The following is a 17,197-nucleotide window of genomic DNA, read 5'->3' as shown; positions in this document are numbered from 1 at the left end:
GAGACTATATTTACTTTTTCTGCCCAGAGTTCGTGCAATATACCAGCACGTATTGGGATCATAACCTAACTTACTTATTTTGTGATATGACCTATAGAGTGTAACTAAAATGTTTAGACTTTCAATAACTATAAACTGCACTATGGGATTTATTGAACTTAAAAGGGAAATATTCAAAATCCGTTAAATATTAGTACCTTGTGATTCATTCATTTATAAATCTATGAGAAAAAAATATTGATTTTTTTAACAAACATTCTCATTCTTTGGCGCTAGTGTTCTTTTTTATTTAATTCATTTACCTTTAATAATATATTATAATTTAATTTAATATTTATTTACTTATTAATTAAGTAAATGTAGGCACTAAACATCTCTTCAACGTATTGCTCAACGGGTTATAATCTGAGTAAAAAGTCATGTATATAAAACTAATGAAATTGTTCTATATGTATTTTTTCAAATTAGATACCTTATGGATTCGAACTGGAAGATGAGTAACTAGAAAGTTCAATTAATTTGTATGTAATGTTTTTTTTTACTTTCACTAGCACAGCCATTTTTATCATCTGTATCGTTTGTATACTTTTTTGGCATCCTATCGGCCCTCTTCTTTCACACAATGAGGAAGTAGTTGCTTTATTCTGGGACAAACGGTGAACCCACAATCTTGCAGCCGCTTCCCTGAGCATCAAGGAACCCTCCTAATATCCCAAAATGCACCCCAGCTCTCATGTTGTATAGGTGAAGTACAAGGCCAAAATACAGTTTAAACTCTAGCGCTGCCACTTTTCTTGAGGGAAAGGAACCCTTCTAATATTCTATAGTACCCCACAACCCACGGCTTGTGAAGGGGAACTGTTGGGCCTAAGTCAAGTTAAATCTCTCTTTCATATTTTATCATTCTTGTAAGCCTCAAAATGATTTTCTTTTTCTCCTTAAAATTCTGCTGTTTCGCACAAAAAGAAAGTTAATTAAGAATACTTTAAATGACTACTACAATTATTTCGTTTGGTCTCATAATCTGACATCGCAGCTGAGTGATTTATTTTTATCAATTCAAAGTGACTAATTAAATATTAAATAAGATTTTCTATCCTTCCAATAGAGAGATAAGATTGTAAAAACTGATTGTCAAGACTATCACTTCCTTTTACAAATTTTTCAACATTGTATCGTATTTTGATCGTGAAAATTTACTATTTTTGTGAAATAGTAAATTGTTTAATTTATTATCTAGCTAGAGTGAAATAATCCTAACTACATATATAATTTGGATGATTTGTGATCTTTTTTAACATCAAATGTAAAAAAATATATGATGTGCATGGATAAATGTGATAGCAAAAACTGACTCTTCAACATAAACTAATATTAAAGTTCAGACCTCCAAGAAACTTTACCTATTTTGACATAACAAGATAAAGGAAATAAATAAATATTTTAAATGGTACAAAACTTTATCCTTCAGTACATTTTTATTTTCTTCAGAGGCTACGCACTCATAAGAATTATTTAAAAAAGCGTTGGGTGTTGTCTATTTGACAACTGTTTTACGAAATGTACTCTTTTATCAACGCATTCTATAAAAGCACATTGATTTACTGTTTTGTTAAGCAGTTTCCCACTGATTTCAATACTCATCACAGTAGCATCATAAACATGAAGGTAGATCCATTCTATTATTCATATCATGGATTCATTAAACAAAATATTATATTTTTCTTACAGGTTTTTATTGCATTTTCCACACTCCTGGCTCTTGCCTCAGCTGATCAATCCAGTCATCAAACCATACAACACGGGCATGCTGCTCCCGTTCATACTTCCATCCACAAACCTCACGGAAGTTATCATGCATCTGTAGTCAGTCAGCCTGCTGCAGATCCCAATGATGTTCACAACCCTTACAACGCTGACTACAAGCCTATTGCTGCTGTTCACGCTCCTGCCCATGTCCCTGTTCATTCTTCTTATAGCCCATCTTCTTACCACCCAGCTCCCTACCACTCTGCCCCTGTTGTTCACAGACCAGCTGTCTATCATCCAGCTCCTATTCACAGACCAGCTGTCTACCACACAGCCCCTGCTGTTCACAGACCTGCTCCATACCACCCTGCCCCTGCTACATACCACTCAGCTCCAGTCGTTCACAAGTCTTCTCCTTATCACGCTGCTGAGTCATATGCTGACACCCCAGCCGTTTACCAATACGGGTATGCTGTCGCTGATGATTATTCTGGAAGCAACTTCGCCGCAAACGAAAACAGAGACGGATACTCCACCTACGGTGAATACAGAGTTGCTCTCCCTGATGGTCGTACTCAAGTCGTCAACTACAACGTTGCGGATGCTTACTCTGGATATGTCGCTGATGTCAAATATGAGGGACAAGCTCACTATGACACCTACAAGCCAGCTCCCTATCATCCTGCTCCTCATCACCTAGCTCCTTATCATGCCTAAGATTATTATACAATCATTCTTCTTAAGAATATATTTATTTTGAAATAAAGAGTTAAAATTGTAACCAATATGTTTAGTCTATATACTATTTTATACTCGTAAACTCAGGGAATTACATAGTTGGTAAATGAACCATTAGAGTCAATATTGTTGCATACAAAGCCTCTGTCGAGTCGAGTTCACGTTAGGAAAATATACTCATTTTTGAGTTTTGGCTCATGGGAACTTGCATATATGTTGTTGCACTCCAACATAAAAACAACTTTGAAAAAAATCGAGCCAAGGAGATAATCCCAGTATTTATTTAACTTCATTTATATTCCTGTATACAGTCCTCCAATACTTCATTGACTAATTTGAGTCCTTTATTGGCTAAGTATTTAAATTTGATGGATTAATGAAAGGACGAAACTAAAAAAAAATCGATGCCCTTCTAGAAAAAATTCCAGAGGCTTATTCCGATGCGGGGAGTAACTTCTATAAAAAATAATTTGAAAAATAAAAATATTTAAAATAATTGCAATAATCCACAACTCTTCAAACAAATACAATTTTCCGGAAAAAATCAACAAGCCATCGTTATTTTCAAAAAAAAAAAAATCAAAATCCACTGCTGCTTGCAAAAAAATTATATTTTTGAAATAAAATTTTAAAAAATCCACCATTTTTCCTAAAAATTTTTTTTTTTTTAAGATGTTGAAATAACTTTTTTGCAAAGAAAAATCAAAAATTATTAGTTTTTTTACAAAAAAAAAGCATTTTAAAAAAATTCAAAAAAACCATCAGTTTTCCCAAAAAAAATTAAATTTTTAGGAAATAAAATTTGTTAAAATAAATGTTTTGTATTAAAACTACAATAATTCTTAGTTGTGTTACAAAAAAAAAAATTCCCAGATATTTTTTTAAAAAATCAAAAATTAAGTTTAAATATTTAAAAATTGAAAAAAACTTCAATAGCAAATATTTATCAGAAATTTTTTAAAATACATAGTTATTTCCAGAAAATTAAATTAATTGGTAAAAAAAATTCAATAATCTACACTGTACAAAAATACATTTTTTTGGAAACCATTTCAAAATACAAAGCTGTTTACAAGAAATTTATATTTTTGGAAAGAATTGTAAAATTACCCAATTTTTAAATTTTTTGTGGAAAAACCAATTCCAATATTAAATATTGTGCAGAAAAGTTTCAAAAGTAATTAGTCATTTACAGAAAATTTAATTTTTGCGTAAAAAAATATAAAAATTCAATTAAATTTAAAATAATAAATGTTCTTTTAAAAAACCAAAAATTTCTTAATTTGGGGAGGCTATTTTTTTTATAATTTTGAAAATTAGTAAAGAAGAATCTGAATTGCTAATTTAAAATTAGCATACCAGTGGCAATCCGATTCCAGAAAAGACACCCGATTCTGCTGAATCGACCCATCACTACATAAGATACTCAAGAATTTGTAACAATAGTTCATACCTTTATGTTTTTTGAAATACTTATAGGGCCTTTCAAATAAAATTTACCATCATGGTAGGTGGTCACAGCATGCAATATAATTTTGAATGAGGTAATAATACAAAATCAACATCAATCTGACCTCAAAGGCTAACTGAAGGTCTGGATTGAACTTTATGTGGTATGATTTAAAAGTTTTATTTAAGTTCTCTGTAATGAAGTACAAATTTACATTGTAGGTCAAATTTTCGTTGGTAGTTAAATTTTCTGCGTTTTCTACTGTATATACAGGGGCGTCTGCGTAACCATATTTTTTTTACCTTGTTTCCCCATTGAAATACTTTCCTCCAAGGGAATAGCAATTTTCTATACCAACAAAAAAATTCAGGTAGACATATTTTTACAAGAAAGTATTTTCTGTCTGTACTTTAAACATTGACTTTTCCGTTTGAATAAGATGTAATAGCAAATATTTTCCTTGGCATGGAATAGAAGATATTGTACTTGACATTCTATATGCTTGTATTAAGTGAACCAGGTTAATTTGGGTTTCTTTTTTGAAAAGTTCATACTTTATAAAACTAATAATTGAAATTACTCATAATCTGTACAATACTTACCTGATATTACAACCAATACTTAGTGCCCCACTACCTCAATAAAAATTGACCCGTCAATGACGTAACCCCTCAAACTGTAGGCATCCCTTCCCAACAGAAATCAAATGGTTTGTTATAAAATAAAATAAAACTACAAATTTCATTTTATGTCAAAAATTGGCGCCTTCTTAGATTTTTTATTTTTTTTGGTCAGTTTGCTTACTTATTTACATGTGTATTACAAAAACTTAGCAAAGTTGCGCCATATTGCGGATATTGATGCTTTTTGTTTTTTTAATTTGCTCATACCCTATTTCTTTAACAATAATTTATTTTTGTAATCAAAATGTACCTGCAGAGACGGAACCCAAAATTTGAAGTATTATTTAATTATCCATTAATAAACAAGTTTTATTTATTTCCATCTCTCTAAATATAAAAATGTGGAAGTGCAAACTCAAAAGGCAACGCTTGTGCGATTTCCTCGATAGAAGACTGCCACGTCCGGATTCTTTACAACATCAAGTAGTCAATTACAGACCCATAATTGCAAGGAAAATTCCAACTTCTGCAGCAAAAATATTACTTTGGAGTTTGAAACGTCTTAGAGAAGAATGCCTTACTACATAGCTCATCCAAATTTGGATTGGCTCTGAGCTGTCATCATGAGAGCCAGTGTTATCTTTGTCAGGCCTTACGAGACGAAATAATTTCGTCAACAAAGCTTTATTTCATGACGAAGACAAGACGATGATAAAAATTTGACAAAAATCATGACGAACACGAGACAAAAGGAAACTGACAAAGACAAGACGATGATAAAAATTTGACAAAAATCATGACGAACACGAGACAAAAGGAAACTGACAAAGACGAAAATCTGACGAAGTCGAAAGACTGACGAAGACGAAACTCCGACGTAGACGAACTAAAAGACAACTACAACGAAACAATGATAATATCTGACTAAGATAAAATTATGAAACTCACAAAGCTCTTATAAAAACATAAGAATTACGATAACGAAGACAAAAAATATCAATGCTTTTACTGATGCTGAAGGTTTCTGCAACATGGTTTTACCATGGTTTTACAACAAACTCATAAAATAAAACTTTTATGAAATTGCCTGAGTGTGTAGGCATGTATTTCAACAGCCCTCAAGTTGTACAATATTTCTGTATGGCCCGGAGTAAGTTCATAACCCACCGCCAAATCATTGTAATTGAAAATGGAACCCTTTATTTGAGACTCTATTTACTTTTTCTACCCAGAGTTTGTGCAATATACCAGCAGTGCACGTATTGGACTCTTAACCTAACGCCAATTTACCTATTTTGTGATATGACCTATGAAGTGTAACAAAATTTTTTAGTTATTTGATCCATTTGACTTTCAATAACTATAAACTGCAATATAGTATTTATTGAACATAAAAAGTGAAATATTCAAAATCTATGAAAAAAAATATTGATTTTTTCAACAAACATTCTCATTCTTTGGCGCTAGTGTTCCTTTTCCTTTGTATTTGTTGTCGTGATATGTGAATATTTACGTATTTAATTCATTGAAGGCTCAGATATTTAATAATATATTATAATTTAATTGAATATTTATTTACTTATTAATTAAGTAAATAGTAGGCACTAAACATCTCTTCAACGTATTGCTCAACGGGTTATAATCTGAGTAAAACTAATAAAATTGTTCTGTACGTATTTTTTCAAATTAGACACCTTATGGATTCGAACTGGAAGATGGGTAACTAGGAAAGTTAATTAATTTGTATGTATTTATTTTGTTTTAACTTTCACAGGCACTCCCATTTTTATCATCTGTATCGTTTGTATACTTTTTTGGCATCATATCGGCCCTCTTCTTTCCCGCAATGAGGAAGTAGTTACTTTATTCTGGGTGAAACGCCAAACCCGCAATCTTGCAGCCGCTTCCCTGAGCATCAAGGAACCTTCCTAATATCCCAAAATGCACCCCAGCTCTCATGTTGTATAGGTGAAGTACAAGGCCAAAATACAGTTTAAACTCTAGCACTGCAACTTTTCTTGAGGGAAAGTAACCCTTCTAATATTCTATAGCACACCACAACCCACTGAGCTGTTGGGCCCAAGTCAAGTTAAATCTCTCCGCTGCCCCTCCCCTGAGCATCAAGAAAACCCTCCTAATATCCCAAAAAATAATCCGGCTCATAGGTGTTAGGTAAAGGTCTCAAGGCAGTTTAAAATGCAATGCCGCTGCAATTATTATTACCAAGAACATCTTCTTATATGCAAGAATAAACCCCCGCCCACGTTTTGTGTGCTGCTGGTCCCTGAGGCAGGTTACATTTTTCATCCTCCGCTTCCCTGTGCATCAAAGACCCTGTCTCATATTCTAAATACATCCCAGCCCTCAGGTTGTACAGGTATTTGCTAAAAATGCTATTTATAGGCCATCGTGGTCCAAAGACTTAAAAAAAATGTTACCAGATACATTTACAGAGCCTTAAGAACCTACAAAAAAAATTCATTGAAGGCGAGACAAGGACGAAATAAAAGACAACTATGACCAAATAATGACGATTTCTGACTAAGACATGATTATGAAGCTCACAAAATGATGACGACGAAGACTATTGGTTGACGAAGACAAGACGAGTTAAGACTAAAAAGATACGAAGACGAGACGAAACAGAAAATAGCTGGCAAAGATAACACTGATGGCAGTGTAGCATGCCTTGGACACAACCTTTATCGTCCGGAGTTGTCACTCTGTTCACCAGCAGTGTATTGGTTGTTACTGCTTGTGAAAAAGAACATATTGAATTAAAAAGCAAAGCTACATTTATTATTTAAACATATCAAAAATTGGTTTTGATTTGTTTCTTCATGATTTCATAAAAACAACGTTTTTGGGTACCCAACACTAACTGGCTAACACTACCTAAATATGAAAATGAATACTTCATTTTCATATTTTATCATTCTTGTAAGCCTCAAAATGATTTTCTTTTTCTCCTTAAAATTCTGCTGTTTCGCACAAAAAGAAAGTTAATTAAGAATACTTTAAATGACTACTACAATTATTTCGTTTGGTCTCATAATCTGACATCGCAGCTGAGTGATTTATTTTTATCAATTCAAAGTGACTAATTAAATATTAAATAAGATTTTCTATCCTTCCAATAGAGAGATAAGATTGTAAAAACTGATTGTCAAGACTATCACTTCCTTTTACAAATTTTTCAACATTGTATCGTATTTTGATCGTGAAAATTTACTATTTTTGTGAAATAGTAAATTGTTTAATTTATTATCTAGCTAGAGTGAAATAATCCTAACTACATATATAATTTGATGATTTGTGATCTTTTTTAACATCAAATGTAAAAAAATATATGATGTGCATGGATAAATGTGATAGCAAAAACTGACTCTTCAACATAAACTAATATTAAAGTTCAGACCTCCAAGAAACTTTACCTATTTTGACATAACAAGATAAAGGAAATAAATAAATATTTTAAATGGTACAAAACTTTATCCTTCAGTACATTTTTATTTTCTTCAGAGGCTACGCACTCATAAGAATTATTTAAAAAAGCGTTGGGTGTTGTCTATTTGACAACTGTTTTACGAAATGTACTCTTTTATCAACGCATTCTATAAAAGCACATTGATTTACTGTTTTGTTAAGCAGTTTCCCACTGATTTCAATACTCATCACAGTAGCATCATAAACATGAAGGTAGATCCATTCTATTATTCATATCATGGATTCATTAAACAAAATATTATATTTTTCTTACAGGTTTTTATTGCATTTTCCACACTCCTGGCTCTTGCCTCAGCTGATCAATCCAGTCATCAAACCATACAACACGGGCATGCTGCTCCCGTTCATACTTCCATCCACAAACCTCACGGAAGTTATCATGCATCTGTAGTCAGTCAGCCTGCTGCAGATCCCAATGATGTTCACAACCCTTACAACGCTGACTACAAGCCTATTGCTGCTGTTCACGCTCCTGCCCATGTCCCTGTTCATTCTTCTTATAGCCCATCTTCTTACCACCCAGCTCCCTACCACTCTGCCCCTGTTGTTCACAGACCAGCTGTCTATCATCCAGCTCCTATTCACAGACCAGCTGTCTACCACACAGCCCCTGCTGTTCACAGACCTGCTCCATACCACCCTGCCCCTCCTACATACCACTCAGCTCCAGTCGTCCACAAGTCTTCTCCTTATCACGCTGCTGAGTCATATGCTGACACCCCAGCCGTTTACCAATACGGGTATGCTGTCGCTGATGATTATTCTGGAAGCAACTTCGCCGCAAACGAAAACAGAGACGGATACTCCACCTACGGTGAATACAGAGTTGCTCTCCCTGATGGTCGTACTCAAGTCGTCAACTACAACGTTGCGGATGCTTACTCTGGATATGTCGCTGATGTCAAATATGAGGGACAAGCTCACTATGACACCTACAAGCCAGCTCCCTATCATCCTGCTCCTCATCACCTAGCTCCTTATCATGCCTAAGATTATTATACAATCATTCTTCTTAAGAATATATTTATTTTGAAATAAAGAGTTAAAATTGTAACCAATATGTTTAGTCTATATACTATTTTATACTCGTAAACTCAGGGAATTACATAGTTGGTAAATGAACCATTAGAGTCAATATTGTTGCATACAAAGCCTCTGTCGAGTCGAGTTCACGTTAGGAAAATATACTCATTTTTGAGTTTTGGCTCATGGGAACTTGCATATATGTTGTTGCACTCCAACATAAAAACAACTTTGAAAAAATCGAGCCAAGGAGATAATCCCAGTATTTATTTAACTTCATTTATATTCCTGTATACAGTCCTCCAATACTTCATTGACTAATTTGAGTCCTTTATTGGCTAAGTATTTAAATTTGATGGATTAATGAAAGGACGATTCTAAAAAAAAAATCGATGCCCTTCTAGAAAAAATTCCAGAGGCTTATTACGATGCGGGGAGTAACTTCTATAAAAAATCATTTGAAAAATAAAAATATTTAAAATAATTGCAATAATCCACAACTCTTCAAACAAATACAATTTTCCGGAAAAAATCAACAAGCCATCGTTATTTTCAAAAAAAAAAAAAAATCAAAATCCACTGCTGCTTGCAAAAAAATTATATTTTTGAAATAAAATTTTAAAAAATCCACCATTTTTCCTAAAAATTTTTTTTTTTTAAGATGTTGAAATAACTTTTTTGCAAAGAAAAATCAAAAATTATTAGGTTTTTTACAAAAAAAAATCATTTAAAAAAAAAATTCAAAAAATAACTCAGTTTTCCCAAAAAAAATTAAATTTTTAGGAAATCAAATTTGTTAAAATAAATGTTTTGTATTAAAACTACAATAATTCTTAGTTGTGTTACAAAAAAAAAAATTCCCAGTTATTTTTTAAAAAATCAAAAATTAAGTTTAAATATTTAAAAATTGAAAAAAACTTCAAAGCAAATATTTATCAGAAAAATTTTAAAATAAATAGTTATTTCCAGAAAATTAAATTAATTGGTAAAAAAATTCAATAATCTACAACTGTACAAAAATACATTTTTTTGGAAACCATTTCAAAATACAAAGCTGTTTATAAGAAATTTATATTTTTGGAAAGAATTGTAAAATTACCCAATTTTTAAATTTTTTGTGGAAAAACCAATTCCAATAATAAATATTGTGCAGAAAAGTTTCAAAAATAATTAGTCATTTACAGAAAATTTAATTTTTGCGTAAAAAAATATAAAAAATTCAATTAAATTTAAAATAATAAATGTTCTTTTAAAAAACCAAAAATTTCTTAATTTGGGGAGGCTATTTTTTTTTATAATTTTGAAAATTAGTAAAGAAGAATCTGAATTGCTAATTTAAAATTAGCATACCAGTGGCAATCCGATTCCAGAAAAGACACCCGATTCTGCTGAATCGACCCATCACTACATAAGATACTCAAGAATTTGTAACAATAGTTCATACCTTTATGTTTTTTGAAATACTTATAGGGCCTTTCAAATAAAATTTACCATCATGGTAGGTGGTCACAGCATGCAATATAATTTTGAATGAGGTAATAATACAAAATCAACATCAATCTGACCTCAAAGGCTAACTGAAGGTCTGGATTGAACTTTATGTGGTATGATTTAAAAGTTTTATTTAAGTTCTCTCTAATGAAGTACAAATTTACATTGTAGGTCAAATTTTCGTTGGTAGTTAAATTTTCCGCGTTTTCTACTGTATATACAGGGGCGTCTGCGTAACCATATTTTTTTACCTTGTTTCCCCATTGAAATACTTTCCTCCAAGGGAATAGCAATTTTCTATACCATGAAAAAAATTCAGGTAGACATATTTTTACAAGAAAGTATTTTCTGTCTGTACTTTAAACATTGACTTTTCCATTTGAATAAGATGTAATAGTAAATATTTTCCTTGGCATGGAATAGAAGATATTGTACTTGACATTGTATATGCTTGTATTAAGTGAACCACGTTAATTTTGGGTTTCTTTTTTGAAAAGTTCATACTTTATAAAACTAATAATTGAAATTACTCATAATCTGTACAATACTTACCTGATATTACAACCAATACTTAGTGCCCCACTACCTCAATAAAAATTGACCCGTCAATGACGTAACCCCTCAAACTGTAGGCATCCCTTCCCAACAGAAATCAAATGGTTTGTTATAAAATAAAATAAAACTACAAATTTCATTTTATGTCAAAAATTGGCGCCTTCTTAGATTTTTTATTTTTTTTGGTCAGTTTGCTTACTTATTTACATGTGTATTACAAAAACTTAGCAAAGTTGCGCCATATTGCGGATATTGATGTTTTTTGTTTTTTTAATTTGCTCATACCCTATTTCTTTAACAATAATTTATTTTTGTAATCAAAATGTACCTGCAGAGACGGAACCCAAAATTTGAAGTATTATTTAATTATCCATTAATAAACAAGTTTTATTTATTTCCATCTCTCTAAATATAAAAATGTGGAAGTGCAAACTCAAAAGGCAACGCTTGTGCGATTTCCTCGATAGAAGACTGCCACGTCCGGATTCTTTACAACATCAAGTAGTCAATTACAGACCCATAATTGCAAGGAAAATTCCAACTTCTGCAGCAAAAATATTACTTTGGAGTTTGAAACGTCTTAGAGAAGAATGCCTTACTACATAGCTCATCCAAATTTGGATTGGCTCTGAGCTGTCATCATGAGAGCCAGTGTTATCTTTGTCAGGCCTTACGAGACGAAATAATTTCGTCAACAAAGCTTTATTTCATGACGAAGACAAGACGATGATAAAATTTGACAAAAATCATGACGAACACGAGACAAAAGGAAACTGACAAAGACAAGACGATGAGAAAAATTTGACAAAAATCATGACGAACACGAGACGAAAGGAAACTGACAAAGACGAAAATCTGACGAAGGCAAAGACTGACCAAGGCAAAACTCCGACGTAGACGAATTTAAAGACAACTACTACAAAACAATGATAATGTCTGACTAAGATAAAATTATGAAACTCACAAAGCTCTTATAAAAACATAAGAATTACGATAACGAAGACAAAAAATATCAATGCTTTTACTGATGCTGAAGGTTTCTGCAACATGGCTTCACAAAAAACTCATAACATATAACTTTTCTTAAATTGTCTGAGTGTGTATGCATGTATTTCAACAGCCCTCAAGTTATGCAATATTTATGTATGGCCCGGAGTAGGTTCATAACCCACCGCCAAATCATTGTAATTGAACCCCTTATTTGAGACTATATTTACTTTTTCTACCCAGAGTTTGTGCAATATACCAGCAGTGCACGTATTGGGATCTTAACCTAACGCCAATTTACTTATTTTGTGATATGACCTATAAGTGTAACTAAAAGTTTTTGAGACTTTCAATAACTATAAACTGCAATATAGTATTTATTGAACATAAAAAGTGAAATATTCAAAATCTATGAAAAATATTGATTTTTTCAACAAACATTATAATTCTTTGGCGCTATTGTTCCTTTTCCTTTGTATTTGTTGTCGTGATATGTGAATATTTACGTATTTAATTCATTGAAGGCTCAGATATTTAATAATATATTATAATTTAATTGAATATTTATTTACTTATTAATTAAGTAAATAGTAGGCACTAAACATCTCTTCAACGTATTGCTCAACGGGTTATAATCTGAGTAAAACTAATAAAAACTTGTTCTTGTTCTATATGTATTTTTTCAAATTAGACACCTTATGGATTCGAACTGGAAGATGGGTAACTAGGAAAGTTAATTAATTTGTATGTGTTTATTTTTTTTTTCTTTCACAAGCACTGCCATTTTTATCATCTGTATCGTTTGTATACTTTTTTGGCATCATATCGGCCCTCTTCTTTCCCGCAATGAGGAAGTAGTTGCTTTATTCTGGGTGAAACGCCAAACCCGCAATCTTGCAGCCGCTTCCCTGAGCATCAAGGAACCCTCCTAATATCACAAAATGCACCCCAGCTCTTATGTTGTATAGGTGAAGTACAAGGCCAAAATACAGTTTAAACTCTAGCACTGCAACTTTTCTTGAGGGAAAGTAACCCTTCTAATATTCTATAGCACACCACAACCCACTGAGCTGTTGGGCCCAAGTCAAGTTAAATCTCTCCGCTGCCCCTCCCCTGAGCATCAAGAAAACCCTCCTAATATCCCAAAAAATAATCCGGCTCATAGGTGTTAGGTAAAGGTCTCAAGGCAGTTTAAAATGCAATGCCGCTGCAATTATTATTACCAAGAACATCTTCTTATATGCAAGAATAGACCCCCGCCCACGTTTTGTGTGAACTTGGTCCCTGAGGCAGGTTACATTTTTCATCCTCCGCTTCCCTGAGCATCAAAGAACCTGTCTCATATTCAAAATACATCCCAGCCCTCAGGTTGTACAGGTATTTGCTAAAAATGCTATTTATAGGCCATCGTGGTCCAAAGACTTAAAAAATGTTACCAGATACATTTACAGAGCCTTAAGAACCTACAAAAAAAATTCATTGAAGGCGAGACAAGGACGAAATAAAAGACAACTATGACCAAATAATGACGATTTCTGACTAAGACATGATTATGAAGCTCACAAAATGATGACGACGAAGACTATTGGTGGACGAAGACAAGACGAGTTAAGACTAAAAAGATACAAAGACGAGACGAAACAGAAAATAGCTGGCAAAGATAACACTGATGACAGTGTAGCATGCCTTGGACACAACCTTTATCGTCCGGAGTTGTCACTCTGTTCGCCAGCAGTATATTGGCTGTTACTGCCTCTGAAAAAGAACATATTGAATTAAAAAGCAAAGCTAAATTTATTATTTAAACATATCAAAAATTGATTTTGATTTGTTTCTTCATGATTTCATAAAAACAACGTTTTTGGGTACCCAACACTACCTGGCTAACACTACATAAATATAAAATTAATACTTCATTTTCATATTTTATCATTCTGATAAGCCTCAAAATGATTTTCTTTTTCTCCTTAAAATTCTGCTGTTTCGCACAAAAAGAAAGTTAATTAAGAATAATTTAAATGACTACTACAATTATTTCGTTTGGTCTCATAATTTGACATCGCAATTGAGTTATTTATTTTTATCAATTCAAAGTGACTAATTAAATATTAAATAAGATTTTCTATCCTTCCAATAGAAAGATAAGATCGTAAAAACTGATTGTCAAGACTATTACTTCCTTTTACAAATTTTTCAACATTGTATCGTATTTTGATCGTGAAAATTTACTATTTTTGTGAAATAGTAAATTGTTTAATTTATTATCTAGCTAGAGTGAAATAATCCTAACTACATATATAATGTGAATGATTTGTGATCTTTTTTAACATCAAATGTAAAAAAATATATGATGTGCATGGATAAATGTGATAGCAAAAACTGACTCTTCAACATAAACTAATATTAAAGTTCAGACCTCCAAGAAACTTTAACTATTTTGACATAACAAGATAAAGGAAATAAATAAATATTTTAAATGGTACAAAACTTTATCCTTCAGTACATTTTTATTTTCTTCAGAGGCTACGCACTCATAAGAATTATTTAAAAAAGCGTTGGGTGTTGTCTATTTGACAACTGTTTTACGAAATGTACTCTTTTATCAACGCATTCTATAAAAGCACATTGATTTACTGTTTTGTTAAGCAGTTTCCCACTGATTTCAATACTCATCACAGTAGCATCATAAACATGAAGGTAGATCCATTCTATTATTCATATCATGGATTCATTAAACAAAATATTATATTTTTCTTACAGGTTTTTATTGCATTTTCCACACTCCTGGCTCTTGCCTCAGCTGATCAATCCAGTCATCAAACCATACAACACGGGCATGCTGCTCCCGTTCATACTTCCATCCACAAACCTCACGGAAGTTATCATGCATCTGTAGTCAGTCAGCCTGCTGCAGATCCCAATGATGTTCACAACCCTTACAACGCTGACTACAAGCCTATTGCTGCTGTTCACGCTCCTGCCCATGTCCCTGTTCATTCTTCTTATAGCCCATCTTCTTACCACCCAGCTCCCTACCACTCTGCCCCTGTTGTTCACAGACCAGCTGTCTATCATCCAGCTCCTATTCACAGACCAGCTGTCTACCACACAGCCCCTGCTGTTCACAGACCTGCTCCATACCACCCTGCCCCTGCTACATACCACTCAGCTCCAGTCGTCCACAAGTCTTCTCCTTATCACGCTGCTGAGTCATATGCTGACACCCCAGCCGTTTACCAATACGGGTATGCTGTCGCTGATGATTACTCTGGAACCAACTTCGCCGCAAACGAAAACAGAGACGGATACTCCACCTACGGTGAATACAGAGTTGCTCTCCCTGATGGTCGTACTCAAGTCGTCAACTACAACGTTGCGGATGCTTACTCTGGATATGTCGCTGATGTCAAATATGAGGGACAAGCTCACTATGACACCTACAAGCCAGCTCCCTATCATCCTGCTCCTCATCACCTAGCTCCTTATCATGCCTAAGATTATTATACAATCATTCTTCTTAAGAATATATTTATTTTGAAATAAAGAGTTAAAATTGTAACCAATATGTTTAGTCTATATACTATTTTATACTCGTAAACTCAGGGAATTACATAGTTGGTAAATGAACCATTATAGTCAATATTGCTGCATTCGAATCCTCTGTCGAGTCGAGTTCACGTTATGAAAATATACTCATTTTTGAGTTTTGGCTCATGGGAACTTGCATATATGTTGTTGCACTCCAACATAAAAACAACTTTGAAAAAAATCGAACCAAGGAGATAATCCCAGTATTTATTTAACTTCATTTATATTCCTGTATACAGTCCAATACTTCATTGACTAATTTGAGTCCTTTATTGGCTAAGTATTTAAATTTGATGGATTAATGAAAGGACGATTCCAAAAAAAGATTGATGCCATGCTAGAAAAAATTCCAGAGGCTTATTCCGATGCGGGGAGTAACTTCTATAAAAAATCATTTGAAAAATAAAAATATTTAAAATAATTCCAATAATCCACAACTCTTCACAAAATAGCCATTGTTATTTTTAAATAAATTTCAAAATCCACGGCTGACTACACAAGAATTATATTTTTGAAATAAAATTTTAAAAATCTACCAATTTTCCCAAAATTTAAATTTTTTTAAATAAAATATGTTGATATAAATATTTTTTTTTAATTAAAGAAATATTAGTTTGTTTACAAAATAAAAAACATTTTAAAAAAAAAATTCAAAAAATCAATCAGTTTAAATATTTTTTCTCAAAAATGTGAAGTATCCTGCAAATAATTTACGTAAATTTATATCAATAAATAATAAAACTTTATGGCAGCTAACCCCTTTCTTCAAATTGCCCGGATTATGTAGGTCAATTTTAGGTTTATTTTATTTTTACATACCGGTGCAACACCTTTTACAAATCACTGTTCATATGTCAACTAGGTAAAATGATTTGTTTTACACATAAATAGACTCAAAGAAAAGAGACGACATGCCAGTAAAAAAAGAAAAAAAAAACAAGCATCTCAAATATGTTAACTCATTCACACAACCCCAATCACAAAAATGACTAGGGATTCTACAAACTATCTAGAATGCAGAGATAATAAAACTGTATAACTAATTTACAAAAATCCCATCCTTAACAATGAGGCAAAACAAAAGAGAAATACAGCATCCGTAAAATATTGTAAGCCCATCACAGCTCAATTTGATATTTTTTTCTTCTATGAATATGTTTGTCACCTCTTTCCTGAGAGTACCTTTAAGAAGTTTAATATTAAAATCTGAACTAATTGAGCAAAGTTTGTTTGTATGGATGGATGTCGGAAAAACAGTCACCGGGTCCACTAAATATAGTGTTCTCTGATATATATCATTTACCAATACAGTTTAAAGAAAAAAAAAGGGGGTATAGTATACAGAGATTACAGTGATGTATGATAACATAGATAATTAGTAATTAGCGATTCAGGTATAGTCTTAAATGTGCTAATTTCCAGGAAGAAATCCAGTTTTAATTGTCCTATTTGGACCAACGCGACCATTTTTAAATAATTACATGAC

The 17,197-nt window shown here is 32.5% G+C and overlaps 3 protein-coding genes across 3 annotated transcripts; all 3 read left to right on the top strand.

The window, feature by feature from the left end:
* Nucleotides 1-1,573: 1,573 nt before the first annotated feature.
* On the top strand, nucleotides 1,574-2,466 carry LOC121130531 (uncharacterized). The gene is made up of 2 exons (XM_040726267.2): nucleotides 1,574-1,668; nucleotides 1,732-2,466. The coding sequence occupies exons 1-2, from the start codon at nucleotides 1,663-1,665 to the stop codon at nucleotides 2,464-2,466; spliced, it is 741 nt and encodes a 246-aa protein (XP_040582201.1). The 5' UTR covers nucleotides 1,574-1,662.
* A 5,698-nt stretch (nucleotides 2,467-8,164) lies between these two features.
* LOC121130529 (uncharacterized) lies at nucleotides 8,165-9,057 on the top strand. The gene is made up of 2 exons (XM_040726266.2): nucleotides 8,165-8,259; nucleotides 8,323-9,057. Exons 1-2 carry the CDS (start codon nucleotides 8,254-8,256, stop codon nucleotides 9,055-9,057), a joined length of 741 nt encoding a protein of 246 aa, XP_040582200.1. The 5' UTR covers nucleotides 8,165-8,253.
* A 5,668-nt stretch (nucleotides 9,058-14,725) lies between these two features.
* On the top strand, nucleotides 14,726-15,684 carry LOC121130039 (uncharacterized). The gene is made up of 2 exons (XM_040725733.2): nucleotides 14,726-14,820; nucleotides 14,884-15,684. Exons 1-2 carry the CDS (start codon nucleotides 14,815-14,817, stop codon nucleotides 15,616-15,618), a joined length of 741 nt encoding a protein of 246 aa, XP_040581667.1. The 5' UTR covers nucleotides 14,726-14,814; the 3' UTR covers nucleotides 15,619-15,684.
* The last annotated feature ends 1,513 nt before the right edge of the window (nucleotides 15,685-17,197 follow it).

The sequence above is a fragment of the Lepeophtheirus salmonis genome, chromosome Z (assembly GCF_016086655.4).
Source record: "Lepeophtheirus salmonis chromosome Z, UVic_Lsal_1.4, whole genome shotgun sequence".
Classification (NCBI taxonomy): Eukaryota; Metazoa; Arthropoda; class Copepoda; order Siphonostomatoida; family Caligidae; genus Lepeophtheirus; species Lepeophtheirus salmonis.
The sequence above is the reverse complement of the archived record's forward strand: the minus strand, read 5'-3'. Positions and strand labels throughout refer to the sequence as shown.